The sequence below is a fragment of the Haliotis asinina genome, chromosome 8 (genome assembly GCF_037392515.1).
Source record: "Haliotis asinina isolate JCU_RB_2024 chromosome 8, JCU_Hal_asi_v2, whole genome shotgun sequence".
Lineage (NCBI taxonomy): Eukaryota > Metazoa > Mollusca > Gastropoda > Lepetellida > Haliotidae > Haliotis > Haliotis asinina.
The window spans coordinates 61,070,360-61,094,823 of NC_090287.1; the positions used below are offsets into that span (position 1 = coordinate 61,070,360).

At 39.1% G+C, this 24,464-nt stretch overlaps 3 protein-coding genes across 4 annotated transcripts in view; 2 read left to right on the forward strand and 1 right to left on the reverse strand.

Annotated features, from left to right (window-relative positions):
• LOC137295080 (uncharacterized) overlaps nucleotides 1–3,877 on the forward strand; it is a 23,713-nt gene extending 19,836 nt beyond the window's left edge. Inside the window, exon 17 of the mRNA XM_067826361.1 lies at nucleotides 1,989–3,877. Within this exon, the coding sequence (XP_067682462.1) occupies nucleotides 1,989–2,095 (107 nt within the window). The 3' untranslated portion in view covers nucleotides 2,096–3,877. The remainder of the gene's footprint in view (nucleotides 1–1,988) is intronic.
• LOC137294674 (alpha-soluble NSF attachment protein-like) overlaps nucleotides 1–24,464 on the forward strand; it is a 282,044-nt gene that overhangs the window by 47,777 nt on the left and 209,803 nt on the right. The gene's annotated exons all lie outside the window — the stretch shown is intronic.
• Nucleotides 3,428–24,464, reverse strand: part of LOC137295081 (forkhead box protein N3-like) — a 54,624-nt gene continuing 33,587 nt past the window's right edge. For both annotated transcript variants that reach the window (XM_067826364.1, XM_067826363.1), the window contains exons 3-8: nucleotides 20,034–20,185; nucleotides 15,922–15,977; nucleotides 15,222–15,272; nucleotides 8,998–9,057; nucleotides 8,761–8,833; nucleotides 3,428–8,565 (exon numbers count right to left, since the gene is read on the reverse strand). In XM_067826364.1, coding sequence (XP_067682465.1) covers nucleotides 8,136–8,565; nucleotides 8,761–8,833; nucleotides 8,998–9,057; nucleotides 15,222–15,272; nucleotides 15,922–15,977; nucleotides 20,034–20,185 — 822 coding nt within the window. In that variant the 3' untranslated portion in view covers nucleotides 3,428–8,135. The remainder of the gene's footprint in view (nucleotides 8,566–8,760; nucleotides 8,834–8,997; nucleotides 9,058–15,221; nucleotides 15,273–15,921; nucleotides 15,978–20,033; nucleotides 20,186–24,464) is intronic.

A 24,464-nucleotide genomic window follows, 5' to 3' on the forward strand; every position in this document is an offset into this window, starting at 1 on the left:
AAAGGCAACTATGCTTGTTGTAAGAGGCGACTAATATGGATTGGGTGGTCAGACTCGCTGACTTGACTGTCACGTCATTGGTTCCCAATTGCACAGATTGCTACTCCTGCTGTTATCACTGGATTGTCTATTGCTGAGTGTGGCATGAAACTAAACTCACTCACTCACTCACTCACTCACTCACTCACTCACTCACTCACTCACTCACTCACTCCAGCATTATAAAGATCTACACTGACATGCCACTGTATACAATATACCAGATGTTGTCCATAAAGCTGTATGCCTCGTTATTGACCTCTAGAATGCTGATCAAATAATGATGGTGTGTGTGATCTAGGACAGGAATCAAACCCAGACATCGGAACACACTCCGATATCCCACACACACACATGGCGTAGCAAGGGAACATTGTTTTTGTGAGAACAGACTTCAATATGTTTGTGTTGATGGAATGAAAAATGTTAAGAATGCTGTGTATGATTTGTGTATATGAGCTTGTATCGGCCAGCAATACCAGTGTTCCCTTGCCGTGCTAGGTGAGTGTGATTTGTAATGAGAGAGTGCTGTAGAGATGTACAGAGTATGCACAGCAGTCTTTACAGTTGTGCGTCCATTGACACAAAAAAATGGAAGTGCTACATTAATACACTGTCATTATTTTAGTTAGCAACACATGGGACCTTTGAAGACTCGCATCAAAATTAGTCATGTGCAACTCATATTTGACACAAAAGGCAACCAATGAGAGCATGGTTGACATGTCATTGTATCCCAGTTGTAGATTGATGCTCATGATGTTGATCACTGGATTATCTGGTCCCGACTCAATTATTTACATGTTGCTGCCATATAGCTGGAATATTGCTAAGTGCGGCATGAAAGAAGTTAGGAAATAAAGTCAACTCTACCCCAATGTGTTTTGTAATAAAGTATAGTTTGCTCTTAACTATTATAATTAAAGCATGAGGGTGGTGGTCCTCAACACATTGAGGAAAAGTGAATTTTACAAGATGCTAAATGACATTTACAGGTAACATCCTGAATTTTATTGTCTTGAAAAGCAATAATTATTATTTTGATCATATATTTTTAATCCATGAGCAGGGCTTACTGATGGCCATTCACAGAATCACCCCTACGTTAAAAACATCTATTATTGCTTAACTTTGTTAGTTTTATGTTTGGAAATGAATTTTGTTATGGATTTAATACAGGATTTTATTTTCTTGTTAGTTTTTTTCTTTTGCCTTAAGAAATATTAAACACAAACACCACTGTCTTGAAAAACATTTTACTCACTCATGTCATGCAATCATGCAGTTTATTCTACAATATCCATATATGGATAATCATGTAACAAAAACATTCCATGATGAATTCTGGGCAAAGTTTGAGTCGGTGATGCAAGCAAAACGGACTCAAATACATCTAATGCTTGCTGCTATCATGGAAATTGAAGGAAAAAGTACGCCCTCTAATAATCACCGACGGCAGGAGTTTTACGCTATGAAAAAGGGGTACTTACTGATCTGGTTGCACGTATGACAGAGTTCCTGGCAGAAACATTTTACTCAAACTGACATCACAAATGCTCCAAGGTTCCGTGACCTGACATGGAACAACGTTATCACTTGACAAACTTGGCGGAAGAATGTTGATTGTGCTGTTGCCCTGTAATATGTTACTGTATGTCCTTTGCTGAGATACCGATGTAGTGGTAATATAGTTGAAAGAAACATCATCACCAAGCGATAGGTGATAGGGATGTGCAGTGTTTATTTACAGAATGGATAGATCAAATGTTACCATGGACACGTGTGACTAAAAGGGGACAGAGGGGAACAATGGGATAAAGTCATGCAGTTGATATGTCATCAAAAACCTATACCTTTATTGTATGATCATTTTTGTTTTTTTTATTGTTCTCACCAATAGACATTTGTAACAGTAACGTGTAGGTTATGGTGATGACTGTGTGTTTCAGTATTACTGGAAGCTCTGCAGGGTGTTTGTGCCCTCCCCCCTGTGTTGTCACTCGTTCCGGTGTCAGCTTTACCCACTGAAGACTGTCTACTGCATGTATTCAGCTGACTCCAGGAATACGCAACAGTTGCCAGCACCACCAGATACTACTTCCTGTGAGACACTTCAACACTTTCGACACTTGAGCACCACTATAGGCAAGTGACACAATGGTGGAACTTCAACTTCCTCAGATACCTTGTTCAACTCTTGGCCACAACACCTATTACACAGTGGTGGAGGTTGCTTCTTTCTAAGAAACCTTGTTTGACGCTTTGACTTAACAGTTATAAGAGCCCTCACAATGGTGACACAATGGTTTTACCATTGTGATGTCATAGCAATGTGTGTATTGTGATGTCATGGCATTATACCCATTGATTTTAGTATTGTGATGCTACCATGAGATGAATGTCACCAGGATGTCAGATATATTGACCAAGTGAAAACTCTCTGTGGGCTAAATGTGTTCGTGGCTGCCTTTGCACTTATATTTTATATATTATATGATATGGCACCAAAAGCTGAACATACAAAATCTTCGCTTGCCAACCTTAATTCATGACTGAGGAACCATGTTTCATGTATCAGTGGCAAATATAGGAATGTTCTCATGCTCATGGAACATGTTACCCATGAATAGCCGGGTTAGAATTGATCTACAGTAACCAACCCATGATTGTTGTGAGAGGTGATGAATGAGATCGGGTGGTCAGGCTTGCTGACTTGGTTGACACGTCATTTTATCTAGCCCCATGTAAGAATGTCGAGTTTTGATTGGTCCATGTGACTCTGATAAAACACTATGTACATCCATCATGATCCGCGAGCGGGAGTATAACAGTCGTGTACTCCCGCTACGAAAGTCAATTCACCCCGCTACGCCTCGGTGACAACGCGAAGTGAGAAAAGCGTGCATTGACAAGCTTTTAGTAACGTGCGGTGCATTGAGGTCAAACCATCAGCTGGTGTCAACATGGCAGCAATGAGACGTGTTGTGTTGCGTGTTGTTTTGTTTTGATCTAGTGAAAACAGTCAGCTAGATAAATGCGTTATCGCATTGTGACTAGAGAAAGACGGGGTTTTATCTGTCCCTTGTAAGGTTGTATTCCCTTTATGAATTGTATTGTAATACAGCCTTACACGGGACTGATAAAACCATGTATTTCCCTCGACACGATGTGATAACTTATAGTATCACAATTGCATAGATTGTTACTATTCTCACTCACATGACTGTTATGTCCTCAGATCACCTTATAAGTATAAATCAGATTTCTCTCATACTGTTAACCCCAGATTGGTCAAAAAGTCATTGTGTCCCATTTGTATATATCAATGCTCATGCTGTTGGTCACTGGATTGTCTAGTCATAACTTAAACTGACAACAAGATGAAACATTAGTTTGAAAATCTGATCCTTTATTTGGTCTGTGTAGAATATGTACAAATGTACATAGCCATGACATATTGGCATTGCCAGTGAACTCTGCCGACAGACAGCCTGACAGCAAGTTGACTGGCCTGACAGACATATTGCACTGGCTACTGACAGCTTGATTAGCAATGATGTCATCTGTATACTACATCCAAAAAAGAACTGATGTCATAAATTTCAAAACATGTTATCGTTTGCCACAAAATATTTCCATGAACTTCTGAAATATCGATGATCTTGATGATGAATGTGAAGACTCATGACTCAAACTAGTCATCTTGAGGTGAGGTCTATATGGCAACACAGATGAAGTCATTGCTAGATATAACCTTACATGTAATAATTCAACAAAATTTGGAGTTTGACAACAATGTCATGATTTTAAGTAATAAATGTGAAAATTGGAAGCCTTCTGCAAGTCTCAATGTCATGTTTCATGAACATGCTACCACGGAAACTATGATGTACAGGCAGTAAAGACATGATTTAAAGTTATTGCACCCTCTTTCCTTTTGTCAAACTTTGGCGTAATATCTGGAGCGAGCTGTTTTTTGTCGAACTGGTTTAAGACAACCATTGCTGTAGAAATTCTTAGAAAAGAAAGCGCAAAACAGCTCTTCCACTGAACACTTACTGTGTAAGACTGATTAGAGGCAGTGGTATAATATCAATCAACGTCGGAGTAGGGAAATAAACCGAACAGGTTAGCTGCAACCACTCAGAACAATAGATCTATGGTAACGAGCATGCAAACCATGTGATTTCAATACCACAGAATAATAACCGTGAACATAAAACTCTAATATGGTGATGAGAAGTATTGCACAAAGAGATGAGACCTGTTCAGCTTGTTTCCCTACTCTGACTTTAACAGTGGCAATGAATGTGTCTTGGACTCCATGTATTTCAGCTCATGTTTCCTGAAACTATTTCCCAGAAGACAAATTACACAGCTTTCCATGTTTACAAGGACTTGCACTACAAACACATAGAAATGTCAACAATTTGAGCTACATGAGTGTGAGATCTTTCAATAAACAAAATAATTTTCCAAATTTAACAAATTTCTAGATGACAAAACACTGTAGATCTATGCATTGACAAATACCCTGAATTTGTCCAAGAACTGTAGTCAATTCTCGACATTTACACACACAAGTACATCTTCTTCTTGTCAGCAGAAAGCAAGGGCATCACATTTGTGAAGGGTTATCCCTTTTACTTTGTCAGTAATTTCATAAACCTTTCATAGGTAATTATCAAACCTAGGGAAAGTAGGACTTTCTTTAAGAGTGTTTTAAGAACAGAAAATTGTTGCGCTTTTTCCCTACCATTTTTTGCATAGATTTGTTATGAGCCATGACAAATGTTTTCTCCATAAAGTGGGGACTTTTCGAACATTAATGCCAAACAAATTTGTGCAAATTGCTTTTACTACCTGGGATAAGCTTGTAGTCTTGAAAGGTAGCTTATTGCACAGAAAGAGTTACTTGGTTTTGTAGATGCAACATTGCCATACTCACATAGCACTGTCCTACAATGCTGACAAAGCAATTCTTGAGCTTAACATTGTTATTCTCAAAAATTAATCTGTTCCAAAAACCATAAAACAGCTAAGACACTAAAACTTTAAAAACACCCATCATGTATCTAAAATACATTCAATTTTCATCACCTTATTTTTTCTGTTTAACAAATGTAAAATAATAGTCAAACTTCATAAACATGTTTCACTTAATTTACATATTTAACATATCATTTAATACAATAGATTTGAATAAAACTATTCCTTGAATATTTTCAAGACTATAAAGGTCCAAATAGTAAAATAGACGAAGGAAATACACATATAAGGTGTAACTGAATAGTGTATGTAAATTACCTTAAAAGAGCTACATATTTCATTAAGTTGAACTAACCTTGACATGGAGATTCAAGGTCACATATGGAAGACATGGACGTCTTTGATATAAAGGTACAGACATCATACAATGGTCACTGGAAGAAGATCTCGTTGATTAAGGCGTAATTACCGACTCAACACAATTAATTAGCTGTTGGCACATTAAACATCACAGCAGCAGCTGACTTCCATGTTCCAAGATGGATGCAACAGTGAATGTCTTTGACAAGGAGTGAATTTGTGAAATGTATCTTCCCTACACAAGGTAGATAACTGACGACTTGACTCAAACCGAGCAGACCCAGGCTGGAATTGAGGAGTTTTGTTTGGGCTGATGCATGCCATGTTATGCATGGTGCTATCAAAAACGTAACAAATTCATGTCCAGTTTGTAAACTGCACTCAGTTTGTAATATTTGCAATTCAATATCTATGGGCATCACCAGATACTTTCTAAATGTTTTCATGTTCTAACCAAGGTACTCAAATATGTTGATACATTTCTTGAGTTAAAGCCAATATTTTTACAATAATACATTAGCGATCAGATCCTTTTTACTTGGTACTGCCCATTTGTTTGAAATAAATGCAAGTTATGTGACAGGTGGAACTGACATAAGGGACGTATTCCTAACAGCCACTGGTGGTGCTGTTTTCAAACCACCAAATTCCAGGCAAGTTTGTCATGGGAAGAAATGTTAGTACTGATGAAGTCAGTTACCTCCCTGCCTTGAGAAGATGGCTAAAATACTGCCTTGAACAGTGTTTCATTCACAGTGTGTGGGATTTCAGAGCGCTGACATCAACCACTAAGCTGACGGAACCTAAGATCAAAATAGGACATGAAATCTAGGAAATCCTGACAGCTAAGGGGGAACATTTACTTCCTCTCACAACAGATTTGTTTTCTAAATATTTTCACATAAAAACCTATCTGGTGAAACTGTGTATCAGATACAGTGAAAGAAGAACAACTAGTTTTTGCAAATGGAAATCTGTGAAGGTATTTTTGGCCCTCATATCTCAAAACGGATCTTTTTCCGTCAGGTACTTACATTTTAATTTACAAACATGGATATAGACCAACATGGTTCTGTTTTTTGCATTATTTTTATCTCAATGCTGACAATGTGCAAACATTGAAACTAGTTTTGTCAAAGACAGTACTGACATTTTCAGCTGAATTGTGTGATGCATTTAATGTGTTATATGGAAGCAATTTGGTCAAGTGCATTAAACAAAACTATAACAGACATAAAATATATGCAGATATACAGCAAAGTAGCTTGAGCATGCAGTGATGTTGGCTATGGTTTCTTCTCAGTTCCCTGAAAATACCACACTGGTATCCACAATACCATCTCTGAAACTATCTAAACTACAAAATAGCTAATTTTAAACATGTTAGTAGCACTGTCAAATGAAATTTTAAGAAAACATCCTTAAAAGATGCATGACTCGTTGTGGCACGCTTCCTATATTACATAGACAAGTGCCTGTATTTCAAAGGACACAGACGAGCAGTTCCCATTTAGGGTCAGTGTAAGTCACTAGGGTGCCCTGACCATGTATATTAACACCTCAGTATTTCCTCCACCCAGCACTGAGTGAACCCCAGTATCATCTATAGATAGCACCTACAGTGATGAGAACCAATACCATAAGTAAATAACAAAAACGTCAGCTAGGTTGCTATGACCGTTACCAACAAGGTATAAAGATAATATGTTACACAACTGGTTCTATCTGGTGTATATACTATGTATACATGCAATAATCCCCGCCCCTCCTATGACACTGGACATCCTTGCACCAATACACACCCTCCAGCAGCTTTCCGTGCATCTTACAAGAAGAATAACAAGCAACAGGAGAGATGGTTAACTATATACTAATGAGTTCATGAACAATGGAGTATTAACACTGTAACAGGTATCTACAAAGTTGTATAAAACTGTACAAGTGCATCCTGTGTGGATTGTAACCACATCCCTCAAGGTCATCAAGTTCGCATATGTTATTTTGAAAAAGGTTATGACCTTCTTTCAGGGTACCCCTGAGCGTGAGTAAAATTTATAGGTTTTATAATTCATTTCCGCCATCTCTGCTGCCCATGATTGGAAACATCATAAAAAGGACTGACTATACTACTTGCATGGAAAAACGATGAAAATTGCAGTGAAAATAATATTTTTTTCCAAGTATAAAGAGTCATGAAAACAAACATTGCAATTATCAACAAATTCTCTAATTTCAAACAAAACATAAGCCTTGGGATAAACCAGAGCAAATAAATTGCACCTCTCCTAGCTAATGCACCTTAACCAACACAATTCGAGCACCTTTAAGAAAACAAAATCATTTAAAACAATTAGTAAGACTCATTTGCAACACTGTAAATACAGCATAATCCCTCAAATGTCCCATGATTCACCTCTGCCAGTAGCCAAGTAACTGGTTTCAGTAACTAAGTAACAGTTTGAGTCACTCAGTAACAGGTCTGAGTCACTCAGTAGCTGCTTTGAGTCACAGAGTTCCTGGTTTCAGTCACCTAGTAACTACTACGAGTGCTACAAACTGCTCCTAATTGCATCCCATGGGAGACAAGAATCTCAGCTGCTGTCCACAAAATGCACATGACTTCCCACATTGACACAACATGAGCAGGATCTTCCCAAAGCCATGACAGTGTTCTCTATATCATGTTAAATCTCGTCTGGTATCAAAAGAAATAAGACTGTTCTAAAACATGAAGAAGTCCTCCTCCATTAGGATGGAGATGATCTGGCTTTAAAGTCTGTCTTGCTCAACACAGAGCGAGGGGATCGTCGAGGAGAGCGGGTCATAATTCCGGCCAAGTTCAACAGCGCATCAGCTCCTTCTACTATCTTCTTCTGTTCCTCCTCCTCTGTTGTTTTAGAGTCCCGGAATCGTTTCCGTTGTTGCGTTGATGTTTCTCCATCGACCTCATCCATGTCACTTCCATAGTCGTAATCGCTATGGTAACTTGGAGAGTCACTCTCTACATCGTCATCAGGGCCAAAGTCATACTCATCATCAATGGATGAAACGGGTGATGACGGCATATAGTCATCCTCGTCAGGAGCGACCGTTGTTGCACTGTAGGTATGATCCTCACTTGGGCTGTTGGTGCAGATGATTGGGCCCGATGGCCGGCGACGTATATACCCATGATCCCTGTGATAAAAAAACCAATGGTTCAGTCAACTTGAATAATTAAACATAAGCATCCCCAGTTTTTATACTCGTGGATATTAATAATGGATACGGTTTGTATAAGCTTTTAGCTTAATTATAGATAGTCATTGGTTTAATGAACTGGAGCTAAATCATGTACTAAATGAAACTTTATCACTGGATGTAGCGCATTACCTGAACTTTCTCTTGTACCGAAACCTGGGATCCAAGGAACCCTCTGAGCCGTCGGATGACATCCCAGATGAATCTAAAATATGACATTCTATGTTTAAAAGTTTGCTTGGAAATTTTAAGAAGTCTGGTTACTAAATTAGTAATTACTCAAATCATACCATACAAATCTGAGTACCATTTCACTTTACTTTATATTTCATGGAAATATGTTAGGACCAATCAGCGGAGGTAACTCACTCTTACTGCTGAAGCCTTTCAAGGACACCAACGTGTAGGCAACATCTGTAATTTCGCTGTCTGGAAAGGAAAAACCCATCAAATTACAAAAGCCAAAGAGACATTAACTTCTGCTTGTACCAACCGGGAACATTTTACCTTATTTAGAAAAGTGAGCAAGTGAATTTAGTATTACGCTGCACTCAGCAATATTCGAGCTATATGGCGGCAGTCTGTAAATAATCGAGCCTGGGAACAATGACATGTCAAGTAAGTCAGAGAGCTTATTTAGAAAGAATGAGTGAGTATGATATAAAGACAGCATCAGACACCAGTAAAAGGACAATGTACCTACTTGTAGATTCAAACATGTGTCTACAGCATAACAAGTGAACACTGGGGTGAAGCCATCCCTAGTTAATGTCATCTTGGTACTGAACAATTCTGATAATCAACAAAAATCCTTGCATGATGGATAAAACTCAATGTTTAAGTATGACGCAATCTGATAACAATAATCTCATGAACTGTGAACAATGGACTTGTGTGCGGTTTACCTGGCAAGTTCGAAAAGGGATTTGCAATGCACAATCCTTTCAACACACCAGGTGTAAAGGGATCACAAATTAGATTAGATCTCTCCTTGTGATTAACTGCACTCCCTTAAAATCTTGATAATGTACTATCACTTATCAAACCATTATGGTTTGCCACCTGGACTGGGGACACGTAATATTCTGCTACTGCTGCTGCAACAATAGCCGCATTTGAGCACAACCCTAACTTCACACTGACACAATGCCAAAATGCATATACTGCCAATCCCTCTGTTCATGGCTTCAACAAATTCTGGAGGAAACGTTTTGGACGAAAAACAAACATGGATGGGTCACACCTGACTTGTTATGTAGCGTTCCTTCTATTGTTCACAGAAACAGTCATCACGCTACCTGATGGCATGCTGTGCCTGCTTCCTAGTCTAGCAGAAATGGGTTTCAGCTTTGAATTTGAGACCCGAGATTAATGAGTATTTTCATACATCAATAGTATTATCTTATCAGTGTTTAGAGAACAAACCAAACAGAGAGGAGAAGCAAGAACCCTCCTCAAATGTTTACCTTGGGAATGACTTGAAGCAGACCTCTTGCACAAATCTCTATCACAGATCACATCTGCTTTGGCTGATGATGTGTTTCACTCAGTTACCACAGTTACGGGTACACAGGTTTACTATCTCCCATGGAAATGTGAGTAGTGACATTTGTAATCATTAAAGATTGTAGATGCTGATGAGTGCCCATGTTTCACTGAGAGCCCATTACAGAAACTGTGCTTGATTACAATGCATCTCACCTTACTGAATGGTAATGAGTCAAACTACTGAACAGAAGCTACAATTTCGTCAGTGTACCATGTGAAGAGGCATTTACATACAAAATGTGATTTGATTGAATACATTTGTGGGGCATAACTTTTTGACTGAAAATATATACAACATATTAATTTTTAAGTGCAAGATTGTATTAGATCACTTGAGCTTTTTTTTAAAAAAAGGGGGAAAAAATGAAAAAATAATCCATGTATGTCATCATTCCAAGTGTTGAGATCAACATGAGATCAACGGAAACTGTACATGTTTGGTATTGAATGTCAATAGCATGACAAATTACCTTCTTGAAGTAGAACAGTCGAGTGGATCCCACACCATTCCCTTTCTACACTATCTCTACACAATCCCTTGCATCACAGATTCATATAGCTAGATGAGAGACATGAATCTCTCTATTGTCTTAACTGATTGAATGTTACTTTCAGACTGATATCTTGTCTATGTCAGAAGGATACCAGCTCCTATACAACAGGGCTGGGAGTTCGTTCCTATACGACAAGGCTAGGAGTTTGGTCCTGTACAACAGGGCTGGGAGGTTTTCCTATACAACAGGGCTGGGAGGTTTTCCTATACAACAGGGCTGGGAGTTTTTCCTATACAACAGGGCCGGGAGATTGTCCTTAATTACAGACTTAATGACATCAGGAACCCCATCCACACCCAAGCATAATACCAACTCCTGTCCTAATCCCCTTACTGGCTGTACCAGGCTAGGCTAGAAACATGTCCACATCTGTGTACTCGATCATCAGTATATTAGTCCTCAGAAGTGGATGATCGTGTAAATGTATATCATCTCTTAATTAGCATCACAATCCTCAATCCATTTCCTAATAACTAAGTCATAGTAACACAATATAGGAAATATTTCCATCCTTAAATAAAAATGATGCCTATTATATTTCTAACAAAATATCCGTCCCATTCTTCCCATATACACTTGTATGCCATTGCGTGGTTACAACCCACATACACTCTCTGTAAACACTGTCTTGGCGTTACCATGCAAGGAAAATACAACGAAACTGTTCACTGGATACCATTCATCACTTCATACCTGTACAAATCACAACTCACAGATGCGTGAACCTTAAGGTCAAAACACATTGATTGTTTTTTTCTTCCAATTTTCTTCTTCCAAATTTGAGCTTTTCATGCTTTATGTGATAACAAACCAAGTTATATATTTTGTTGATAGTGTTCTGAATCCAGCAAATAATAATACTGAAAATGACAGCAATTCGACTGTACAAATAACTGTTCTGATATATGAACAAATGATCAATTGATTTCTAAATTAATAAACGTCTCTGAAGAAATATGAAATATAAATATCTTGTGCACCTAAAACCTACTGGAGATCAGATTGATTTTACACCATGCACAAAGAAAATATATTGTATGGCCCATATAACAAGCTGGGGCATGTTCGATTGCTTCATTAAATGTTTTAATCACTATGGGTGTCACTACAACAAATACTTCTATATACAGACTCTGACCTGCTAGCAAGTCTCATAAACCTTTGTCCCATATTGATGGAGCAGACGGCTCACACGATGGACGTCACACCTCAATAACGTAGTAACGGTACAAAGCTTTTTTCTGCTTTGATGATGGACGGTTCCATGGTTTCTTCAGTTTACAGATTTATTGATTATATCTATTATAAATCTCGAACTCCCAGATACAAAGTGATCAAGAAAATCAAGAGGCTCATCCAGACGTTCACAATACTAATTGACACTGGTGCTACTTTAAAAACCAGCCTAGCAAGAACTAACCAAACATACGGCACAGTATCAATCAATGAAATGTTCAGAGAAAATATCGTTAAAAAAGTCATGTTGGAAGAAACATCAACTCCCTCTTCCAACATGTCCAGAATACAGGCAGGTTGACAGGACAGGATGCGCCATTAGTGTCTGCAGTTGTTACTCAACACCTACATTGATTATTAATAACTTTAAGGAATATTCAGCACACCAGCAGTTTTGTACAAGCACTACATTTACCCATTTAGCAAATCTAGAAGCTATTGGTGTTTTCTGAGAGTTGTATTGATTCGTGTGTGAAAAGCTATGTTTTCTGGATGGAATCTCTCCCGATGATTCTGCTTCAGTGGATACTTTAAACCATTTTCATCCTAAACCCAAATCCGACTTCATTTTCACTCTTTGGGGAGCAGCAAGCCCACAGTAGCCCATACAGATTGCCACAGTTTGGGGTCAAATGGCTACGATATGTGAGAAGTAAGTATGCCATTATGCCACTTTAAGCAATATTACAACAACATCATGGATGTTCTTAGGTAATGGGCTGGAGATCAATGTGGACTTCCCTACCCAACCACCTTGGTAGGGAGAGACCGTGATCCTGCAGGATGTGGTCTACAGGAATGCCTAATCAACCATCTTGGTAGTGAGAGACCGTGATCCTGCAGGATGTGGTCTACAGGAATGCCTAATCAACCATCTTGGTAGTGAGACACCGTGATCCTGCAGTGAGTGAGTGAGTGAGTGAGTGAGTTTAGTTTTACGCCGCACTTAGCAATATTCCAGCTATATGGCGGCGGTCTGTAAATAATCGAGTCTGGACCAGACAATCCAGTGATCAACAACATGAGCATCGATCTGCGCAATTGGGAACCGATGACATGCGTCAACCAAGTCAGCGAGCCTGACCACCCGATCCCGTTAGTCGCCTCTTACGACAAGCTGAGTCGCCTTTTATGGCAAGCATGGGTTGCTGAAGGCCTATTCTACCCCGGGACCTTCACGGGTCTGATCCTGCAGGATGTGGTCTACAGGAATGCCTAATCAACCACCTTGGTAGTGAGAGACCGTGATCCTGCAGGATGTGGACATTTTCAACACTTGGATAGTGGCTTTCATTTAAGATAAAGTTGCTTTTTATGAGAGTGAGATGTTTTATGGCTGTTCATGTGTGAATGTTCCCTCCAAAGACCCATATAACGATGAAAAATCTATGGTATTGCCCCAATATATTTCATCTTCTCTTCAAAAAGGTATTTTGTTTGTCTTTCAGCTGACACGACAGTAAGAAGCTGATGATCAAAATGTAAACCTGGATCTCAATATCTGGTTGTGAGTACACACAGACAACAAGTATCCTCATACATTCCTGTCCACGATGTATGGATACCCACCACAACAACCTGTAAATACATAGCAACCTTGGCTGTTTCGGTATTTTCCTACAAATCAATGTAACGGTAGCTTTCAGTGTTTTCACAGTTCCTGACAATCAATACTCCTGTCAGTGATGCAGCCATATTGTCAGTGGTCATACACAATTTGTGCTTATCAACCATGCACTACTTGAGCTACCATGGTGTCTATAATGGTTGTACAGGTCAACAGGCCCGAGTAAGGGGGGGGCTAAACATTAGTAATGGATATGGACTGTTATCACACTCCACATGCAAAATCTAACAACAGGCCGGATGTAATGATCAAAGAGTGATACCCAACAGTGTCCTTTCATCTTCTAACAATGAGATCTGTCATGGTTTACGGTTCATTAACACCAGAGGCTAACAAATACTTATACACAATTTTTCAAAAGTCAATTATCATCAATAAAATATAAGACAATGAATGAATAAGTGAATGTTGCAGCTATATCGTAGCAACCAGTGAAAATAGTGATTAAAAACATGAGCAACAATTCACAGTATCACATTACTGGCTATGCAGCCACCAAGCCTGGTCACCTAACAAAGACCATAGAAGTCACGACACTGGAGTGAGTGAGTGAGTGAGTGAGTTTTATGACACTATCAGAAGTATTCCGCAACAGGGCAGAAAAATAATCTGGACCCCATAATCCAGTGATCAACACCATGAGCATCAATCAACACAACTGGCATATGATGACATGTGCCAACCAAGTCAGTGAGTCTGACCACCTGATCCCCTAAGTCACCTTTTATGGCAAGCATGGGTTGCTGAAGACCAGTTCTAGGTTCTCCACAGGATCTCAACATGAACATGAACATGAAGGAGTCACAGAGAAGTGGCACAGACGAGTTGGTAGTCGTCGTACTAACTTGCAGTCACAGTAAATCAGTCTACCATCTCGTCGTGACGTCACACAAGCAAATAAAATTCTTCCTGCATCATACAAATGGGATACATTGTAGCAACAAAAGTAAAAACTACTGTTACACTCTTATACTTGTGCAAGCCTCCCAAAGAGCTATGTACAAAGCAGCATGCTACTAAAGTGCTGGATTGTTACTAAGCTCTTGGTGTGTTAGAACTATCGTAAAATATTTTGTATCAAGCACTACGATGCTTATCACATGATACACATCAGGTGCACAAAAGTGATATACTGCATCAACCTTTCTACTCTAGTCTACATTAACTCAAATTGTATTCAATGTTTAACTCTGAACAAAAAATGGATGACAGCAGCCTTTTGTAATCAATCTGGAGCAGACAACCCAGTGACAGACATGATAAGTATCAATCACGGGAATGAGAATGGGTATGACAGAAGAAAAGGAAAATGAGTCAGAAGTCTTGGGCCGCAGGTATGGACAAATCACAAGAATGACCCCAACAAGATCAAATCCGCAGAAAATTCCCATCCCTAAAACCTGTATAACAGGGAATGAATGCTTCATATATGTCCATAGCCAGACAAGGTGAGTCTTACTACACTATAAGTCACTTAAGAAATGATCACATTCAGCAACATAGCTCATCGCAGATTCGGAAACCTTATTTTCTGATAATAGGAACAGGGATATCTTGGTGCTACACTTCATCAATCAAATGAAATATGTTGGAGGACTACGCAAGTTCATAACGTGAGAGGAACTTACCAATATCTGAAGCTGTCTGTGCTAATCTCTTACTGAGAAACGGGAAGAGATCTGCAGAAAAGACAAAGGCCAACATCTAGTAACAAAACTAGGATACAGGTCTTGTGTAATAGCCACAGAAAAACAAACAAGTATCACATTATTTCAAATGGCGATAAATGTCAGCTCAGGAAGTATTTGAGAAAGTGTACAAAACAGAAAAATAGCATGCACGATTATCTGGGAGAGATAAGCAAATAAAATATATCAGTGAAATGGCTCTAAAACAATCACAATTCTTGCAAAGGAGTGTAACAATACTGATTGAAGTAAAATATCATCTCTGCAACTGGAATATCTGAATTTACAGAAATATTTCTGACTAATATAAAGACTAGCTAATAATAGCATTCATGCCGTACAATGTGACACTGATCAAGATATTTGAGGAATGAGGATACCAAATCTGCATTAATTTGAATATGAAAACATTCAATCAAAATTTAGGATTTCTGAGAGTATAATTTTTTTTAAATTTTCATAAGATATGGCACCTCCCAAATGTCTGGTATGATTTTGGTCAGTGGCATGACATATCTATCGCCTAGCAACCCTACTGCATGGGGTCTGTGACATGAACCGCAGTACTTCTGTATGGTTACACTCCTTCCTCTGCAGCAGCAGCAGCAGCCATGATGTGAAGTCTACACTGACTACTTACGGGGTGAAATAGTGTTGGGTGCTGATCGAGGGGACAAGGGAAAGGGCCGATGGCAACTGAAATAAACAAAAACACACATTTATACGAACTATTTTTTTCTAATAAACACAATAAAGACTGACTAATTATCTAGTCAGCAAGGTTATTAGGTGTGTGATCGAGTCTTGAATGGTATAACAGTCTACTCTATAACAAAAACCTCAAGAGACACATGACGCGAATCCAAGCTTGGTATGCACCAAAAGTTATATCTGTGGAACAATCATGTCCCTAACTACCCACTACTTCATGGAAAGATTAAATGCCTACATATCACATTTTCAAATTTCTATTTTCTATTTTTCAAATAGCATGTCAATTTATATACTCATAAGCACTCACATAACATAATTCTTGACTCATCTCCTAAATTTTGTATTGCTGCTTAATTGGGCCCTGTGATCTTTGTGTTCATCTCTATTATAGGCTGGACCAGTTCTACACAGTAACTACATGCCTGAAAATGCCACTTAAAGATATTCATAAAATTCAATTACCACATTGACATTATGACGCCATCAGAGAGCTCGTTATTAACAAGCCAGCATTGATTGCGTATCTTCCCTTAATCCAGCCGTTCCAAGCCACATTAGGCTTGTCCTATCCCCCTTCGATTTACCAGCCGCTCACCAGACAACAGCTTCACCTCAGTACAGCAGTAAATTTGGGTATTCAACACTACTACTGTGCTGCCAATTGTAACACTATCCTGTGGCATATGAGCAACGTTCAATAAAATACATGCTCTACATGATTGCACTGTCCTTGCTCACATACGCTGTAGGTATTTAATTTTGCAACAGCCACTACCTCCATAATTGTCTGGTACAAGAATTGGGCAATGTCATCACCTTCAAGCTTTGTGTGGTTTCTATGGCAACAGCAATGCCATGATGGGGAAGTGAAATATGTGTATTAAAATGGCAGCAGGTTCCCACTTTCGCTTCAGAAAATTCATCAATAATGCTTCAACCTCACAATGAAAGCAGCATGATTACAGGCACTTTATCTCCATATGGGCCAATCTACATTTCATACATTAGGCTCTATCTCAAAGATGGCCGTTCATTTCACCATCAATAGGAATAGGAAGCACATTACAAAAAAAATCATGCTTTGCAGAACAGATTATATGTTGTAAACACACAATAGATTGTACAGGGATTTACCCGGGACTATTTATCTCATAGCAATCAGACAATTTGAGAAGAAAAACGTCTACAATATTGAGTTCACTCAGATTTAGACCAGTTTCTCAGAGACAAAGGCCCCAGTTTGAAAACAGTGTAGCTGATCCTCCTTTGTGCCCCGAGATGAACCCCTATTGAGTACATACACTTGATGCTATACTTCAGCGTTGTTATCATGGCTATGCTATCTTATCCTCCCTACACAGTCATGTGTCGCAAGTCAAGGAGAGTGTTTCATTTAAAGCAAATTTTGGGGATTTCTTTCAACTCAAAGGTTGACTGGACTTTAGAGAGGTAAGCCTGTTTGATTCCCACATGGCCATGTGTACAAGTGGACCTAATTTGATGTACATACACTTCTCTTCTGGCCAATACCATAAATATTATCCAGCACTGTTGTACAGCCCTGGGACATCCTATACTATACATTGCTAAAACATACTATCCCATGCTCTATTATACTATCCAATGCTAAAGGTACTATCCAGTGCTTTACTACACTACCCCAAGCTATAAACACTATTCAAAGCTCCAATACACTACCCCATGCGATAAATACTATCCAATGCTTCACTACCCGACACATGGAGGTCTGGGGTAGAAATGTGCCTTCAGCAACCCATGCTTGCCATAAAAGGCGACTATGCTTGTCATAAGAGGCGACCAATGGGATCGGTTGGTCAGGTTCGCGCACTTGGTTGACATATCATTGGTTCCCAACTGCGCAGATCGATGCTCATGCTGTTGATCATTGGACTGTCTGGTCCAGAATCAATTATTTACAGGCCGTTGCCATATAGCTGGAATACTGCTGAGTGTGGCATAAAACTACACTCACTCACTCATCTATATTACCCCATGTTATAAATACTATCAATGATCTACTACACTACCTCAAGCTATAAATACTATCCAACTCTCTGCTACACTACCCCATGCTGAAAAGACTATCCAGTGTTGTACTGTACTACCCCATGCTATATATACAATCCAGTGGTCTACTGTACTAAATACTATCCAGTGCAGTACTGAACTACCCCATGCCATAAATACTATCCATTTCTCTACCACACTGCTATACTACTGCCAAATGTTCTCCATAAAGCCCAGTTTCCTGCATGTTTCCATCTATACTATTAAGCTGCACTGAGTCCATGCACATACTCTCCAATACTCCTATATATATATGTTCTGCACCAAAATTTAATGTCTTTCTCGACTGTTTTAAGTGATCTTTAACATGATCTACTTCTGTTCAAAACTGTCTTGAAAGATATCATGACTGCCCATTCAACAAGACTTCTTGTTATTTCAATGAATCTTTTCTAGAATGAATGCTGTCGTTACAGACGCCACTTCAAATTTTTTTTTTAATGTTCATGATCAAAGTGTATGTGGAGACTCCTCAATGTAAACACATGGCAAATACACGGGTAGCCTACCAGCTGTGGGTAAACATACCAGATACAACATGTATAGGCATGTTGAGATGATCTGAATAGAGGTGAAAGATCGAGAAGCATCAAGGTGAGTCTGTGTATTTGTGTTTGAGGATATATGTCGATACACTCTCTAACCCCCTCCTGACTTGTGTAAATACATAGCCCCACAGCCATGTTTGACAATGTTGATGTCTTGCTTTCTCAAACAATGTCCGTAAAGCATTCTGGGTCACCAGAGATTGTCATGGCAACACCTAGTCAATTTTGGCAAATTGTTCAGAAGCTCAAATAGTTGCTTTAACATTTTTAATTTCAATATGAACTGAATTTTCATAGCTGATTTTTCATGATAACCAACAGATATGTTATGACTTAGAGAGAGACTGAGGTTATGTTTGTACACTTGTATATGCCAGAGCTGATCAGGTATGGACTGGGATGCATGTTTTTAACTAAGTGTGGAGGCTGGACATTTGACAAGGAGCGGGAAAGAATGTTTTACTCCAGTATGCATATCTAAAAGGGGTGGGAACTTCTTATCCTGCAAGATGCATTGGGAACTCCATGTTTGACTAGGTGTGGGGGGTTAATAAATAGACTGAGCTGCATGTACACCTGCCCCTACTGGAAACTACATGTTTGACTGAGAGGAAACACACCCCACTGGGAGCTGTATGTTTGACTGAGTGTACACCTACCCCCACTGGAAACTGCATGTTTGCCTGAGAGGAAACACACACCACTGAGAGCTGCATGTTTGACTGAGTGTACACATATTCCTACAGGGAGCTGTATGTTTGACTAACAGTATACCTATCCCTACTGGGAGCTGCATGTTTGACTGAAAGTACAGCTACCCTAACTTGGAGCTGGAGGTTTGACAAAGCATACACCTACCGTCACTGGGAGCTGCATGTTTGACAGAGCATACACCTACTCCTACTAGAAGCTGCATGTTTGATGGAGTGTACACCTACCCCTACTGGGAGTTGCATGTTTGATGGAGTGTACACCTACCCTGGTGGAAGTACTGGGAGCTGCATGTTTGACTGAAAATATACCTATCCTAACTTGGAGCTGCAGGTTTGATAAGTGTACACCTACCATCAATGGGAACTGCATGTTTGATGGAGCATACACCTACCCCTAATAGGAGCTGCATGTTTGACGGAGTGTATGACTACCCTGGTGGAAGTACTGGGACCTGCATGTTTGGCAGAGTGTACACCTACTCCTACTGGGACCTGCATGTTTGACAGAGTGTACACCTACCCCTACTGGGAGCTGCATGTTTGACAGAGTATACACCTACCCTGGCGGAAGCACTGGGAGCTGCATGTTTGATGGAACGTACACCTTCCCCTACTTGGGAACGGCATGTTTGATGGAGTGTACTACTACCCCTACTGGGAGCTGCATGTTTGACAGAGTATACACCTACCCTGGTGGAAGCACTGGGAGCTGCATGTTTGACTGTGGTGAAGACATCATCTGTAGTTGGTGATACGGATGATAAGGTGTCTTCCGTAGTGCCTGTAATAGGTTTGGTCTGAAGTCTGGGTCGATGCACCATAGTGAACCCTTACCAATACTCTGAAAAATACAACATACAGGTCATCAGTTCACAAACACATTCTTACTCACTTACAGCAATTGAAATGAAAACAAGACTTCGGCTCCCATTGCCTATCTTCCATATTATTTGAAACTAATGAGATCCTGATCTCTTACATACAACAAAAGACACAGAACGCCTTGACCTCCATGAACAATTTTAGAAATGGACATGCTTGTACAAAGACAACTGGATTGTAACAAATCCTGTCTTTGTTATGGCTACCACTGATACAACCAGGTGGGACCCAATATATCAATAAACGTGAAATTTAAAAAAAAATAAAACAAATCAATTAACAGCAATTGCCAGACTTGATTCATTAAATGTTGTAAAGACAAATGGCTTCATTGATTCTGTTCTAAACCAGATATTCCAAATCAATGACATCCCATGAGTGCTGCTGAATGCATGCATGGACAATCTGTGGTCACACTGGACGACATACTCAGCAGATCCTCATCAAAATCATTGTATGCAGAACCAATAAGAGCTGTGATAAATAATTAATATTTATCTAAGCAAATGTTACCATTAGTAAGAGTTATCTATTCATGATTGAACTACAGGACACGGCTAACTCAGCCAGGCGTGACTCGTGACCTGTCCTCCGTACACCACCATTGAGTTACACTTCGCTGCTGCATAACACACAGAAATCAACACTTTAATGAGCAATTTATCCCAGACCCTTGACAAGAGGTAATTGTTCTTGAGTTAGACATTTCACTGTAGTGTGAATAGGGGCACCCATCTGACCGTTCTGCACCCTCAGGCATGATTTGGGCTGCTTAATATGACCGCTTATGTCTCAAGGCTACAAGTTGCCATGGTAACAACCAAGCTAGCATTTTCTCCCACCTGCCATTTTAAAATCCATCATTGTCACTTGAAGCAGTGCCTGAGGGTTTTCATGTCTGGGAGAAAGGCGTGTACGGGAGCACATAAAGATCGGGACATAGAGCACACGCGTGGCTTCAGACATTAACTGCTTCAGGTTGAAATATAAGATTTGTTGAGAAAAGAATCTATACCAGGTGTTGCATTTGAAGCACAAGAATTGTATCAAATTCACATCACAGGTGCTTTTCAATATTATCAACATACCTATTACCTAAGGTTGACTAACAAACAAAGGTTTCTTAAAAACTTCCAACAGCAACAAAGTTTCATTACAAAATGTTGTGCCCGTACACAATATCAGTCAAAAATGAACCCAGGCAAACATAGTGTGACAGACAGCATTGGTCATACAGCTTGTTTGTCCTGACTGTTAGTTTGCCTGTTACTGGGCTAATTGTCATATCTATGTCTGTGTTTCTCCATTTCCCGTACCAAACTGGTTGGGGCTGTTTCTTTCTCTTCTATAAATGATAAGCTGTTATGAACCAGGAAGTTAGCTAGTGATGCAGCATAGACAGAACTACCTTGAGTACTCTCAGCAGTGTTTACAAGAGGCAGGAATGAGTGCATCATACACTCAAATGTTTAGATCCAGCAAACAAATTTGTGGCATTCAGAAGGACATGAATTATTACTTGTTATACATAAATCAGTTATGACAAGAAATATACACTATGTAATAATGGTGATAATCACATCTTGCGGTAAATTAAAATTAAAATAAGGTTTGAAGGTTAAGACAAAACTCTATAGTGTTACTAAATGTTTAATGAAGGAAATTGCCCATTAAAAACAAAGAAATATAAGAGGCACTATGGAGGAGCAGGATAATAACATTAGGAACCAAATCCAACTCAAAGAAAAAAAAAAATTCAGTTTATGATTCCTTGAACAGAATTTTATCAGTTTCTGAATATTTATGTTGTTCATGAAGACAACAACTGTATTAACATTGACAACAATTATGACACAGCAAAGGTGGCTTATGAACATTGAGCTTCCATTCCTGACACTTGTTTGAGATCTGTTGTTTGTTGTTACTATCATCATCTCAACAACCAACTGATAATTAAAATCTTTCATGTTTCAACACTCTTTCTCATGGATGATATGTATATGATAAACTGCCAATTCACATCTCATACCATGGTGATAAGGGACATCATGCTGGCTGATTACAAGTATAGGTCATATCTTGCTGATCCTCAGGAAACATGATCATTCATAACCTGTTGTAAACTACGCTAGGAAAATAGGGGCATGAGATTATCTGAAACCGTGGTCTTTTGTAACCTTTAGCACGCAACCTCTGCCCCTTGTCATAACGGTTATATATATGGAAAGAGAGACAAGGCTGGTGCACAATCAGATTATGCTGGACATTGACACAGTGTCAGTTTTCAATGGACATGATTTCGTGCTAAAATTTATCAGTCGTTTGTTCATTACACCAATTCTTCGATCCTATTTTTCAGATATGGATGAAAAGGACTTTTGATGAAAAATTAACAATGGAAAGATTACTTGAATGTGCAAATATGCCCTAATCAACGTTTTAGTTACATGTGAGTGAATGAGTATTGTTTTGTCGCATTTAGCAACATGACATGTTGATGCACTAAGTCACCTCACAACAATCGATCACTGGTAAGGTGTTTCAAAACAGAATATCCTTTAAGAAACATTTAAATAATTAATTAATTATTTATAATTAACTTTCTCAATTCTCGCCATGCTGATATGACCAAAATATTTTTTCAAATATTTCACCTAAATTATGTTAATAACATTACTAGTAAAGGGCAGTTAATTCTTCCATACAGTTTTCTGTTATCATAAGCCAAAATAACTGCAGTCATAAAAATAATTGGATGTTGCTCTACTTCTTTTGAGAAGTATATTTACATGAAGTAAAATGATTTTCCATTTCAATACTTTCTAATACTTCAACAAAATTCAGCAAATTCTTAAGTGACAGTAGTGCCTTGATTAACTGGTTAATTTTCAATCTCTGTGAGTTAGCATCATTGAACTGATAAATAACATGAGATCTTAAAGCCTCAATTCTCTATTCCATTGAAAATGTTGATTGTTCTAATGTATGGAGCAACTTAGTCAGCAATTAGCCTGACAGGTAAATCAATTGTTCACAACGGCCATTAGTGTTCACAACACCAAACTGGAATGCTCGCCTGTGTTCTTCCGATATTGATATGACATTACAACAACAAGGCCGCAACAGCAGATCTTATAATGTATTTCCGACCCGGCCACTCAAGCTGTCGGCAGCTTCCTGACACGTCCACAGCATGTCAATATTGAACATGGTTGTGAAATAGAGACCATGATTGTGACAAGTCACTCATTTACTATCACAGCATGTCACCACCAGTGGTCACTCACAGAACACCTTCGTCCCTCACTCTCAGAGACGACAGAATGAGTTCCAAGTGTTCAACAAAACCTCAGCATGTCTACATAACACCTCAGGTGAGGCCTGTAGAACATGGTGCTCAATCCTTGAATGATGGACAAAGGTGAAAGATTAGAGCTTTGATACCCCAGATATGAGGGGTTAAATCAGTGACTTGATGGGATAATTACCTGCTTAAACTGGATTTCACAGCACTGATGCTCAGTCAATATCAGGAGAGGCACGTGAAACATGTCTGTGACTGTGTATCTGCTCAGTGTTAACAGACATGTGTATCAATACAGAGAGCTACTAGTAGGTAGTAATCTGTTGCAATTAGCTAAGCCTGGCCATAAGCTGTGTGCCAGTACTTTCGATTAAAACTATAAATACTATTGTCAATTAACCAATTACCTTGCAACCCTGAAGGGACTGATCTGACAAAATAACCAAACATGATACCTCATCTTTATCAACACTGTGTTCTTGTGAGGATTATACTCAGTTATATATAGTTTGATCACCATAGGCTATTTATATACAATAACACCATATACAAGATGTGTACCTTCAAATGATATACGAGTTGATGTCTCCAGTCACATGATCGGTCTACACATGTTGAAGAATAAATGATTGACTGGTTATGGAGAGTGACTGAATGATTGACTTTGTGTGGAGACTGACTGAATGATTGACTGGATCTGGATACTGAATGACTGGGTGTTAAGAGTGACTGGCTCACTGACTGTGTCTTGAGATGTGGTGAAGGATTCCCTTGATCTGGAGACTGAATGACTGCCTGGGTGTGATGACTGACTGAATGATTGACTGGCTCTGGTAAGCGACTGAATGATTGACTGGGTGGGGAAACTGAATTATTCACTGGGTGTGGGGAATGAAGGATTGATTGGATCAGGAGACTGAACGGCTGACTGGGC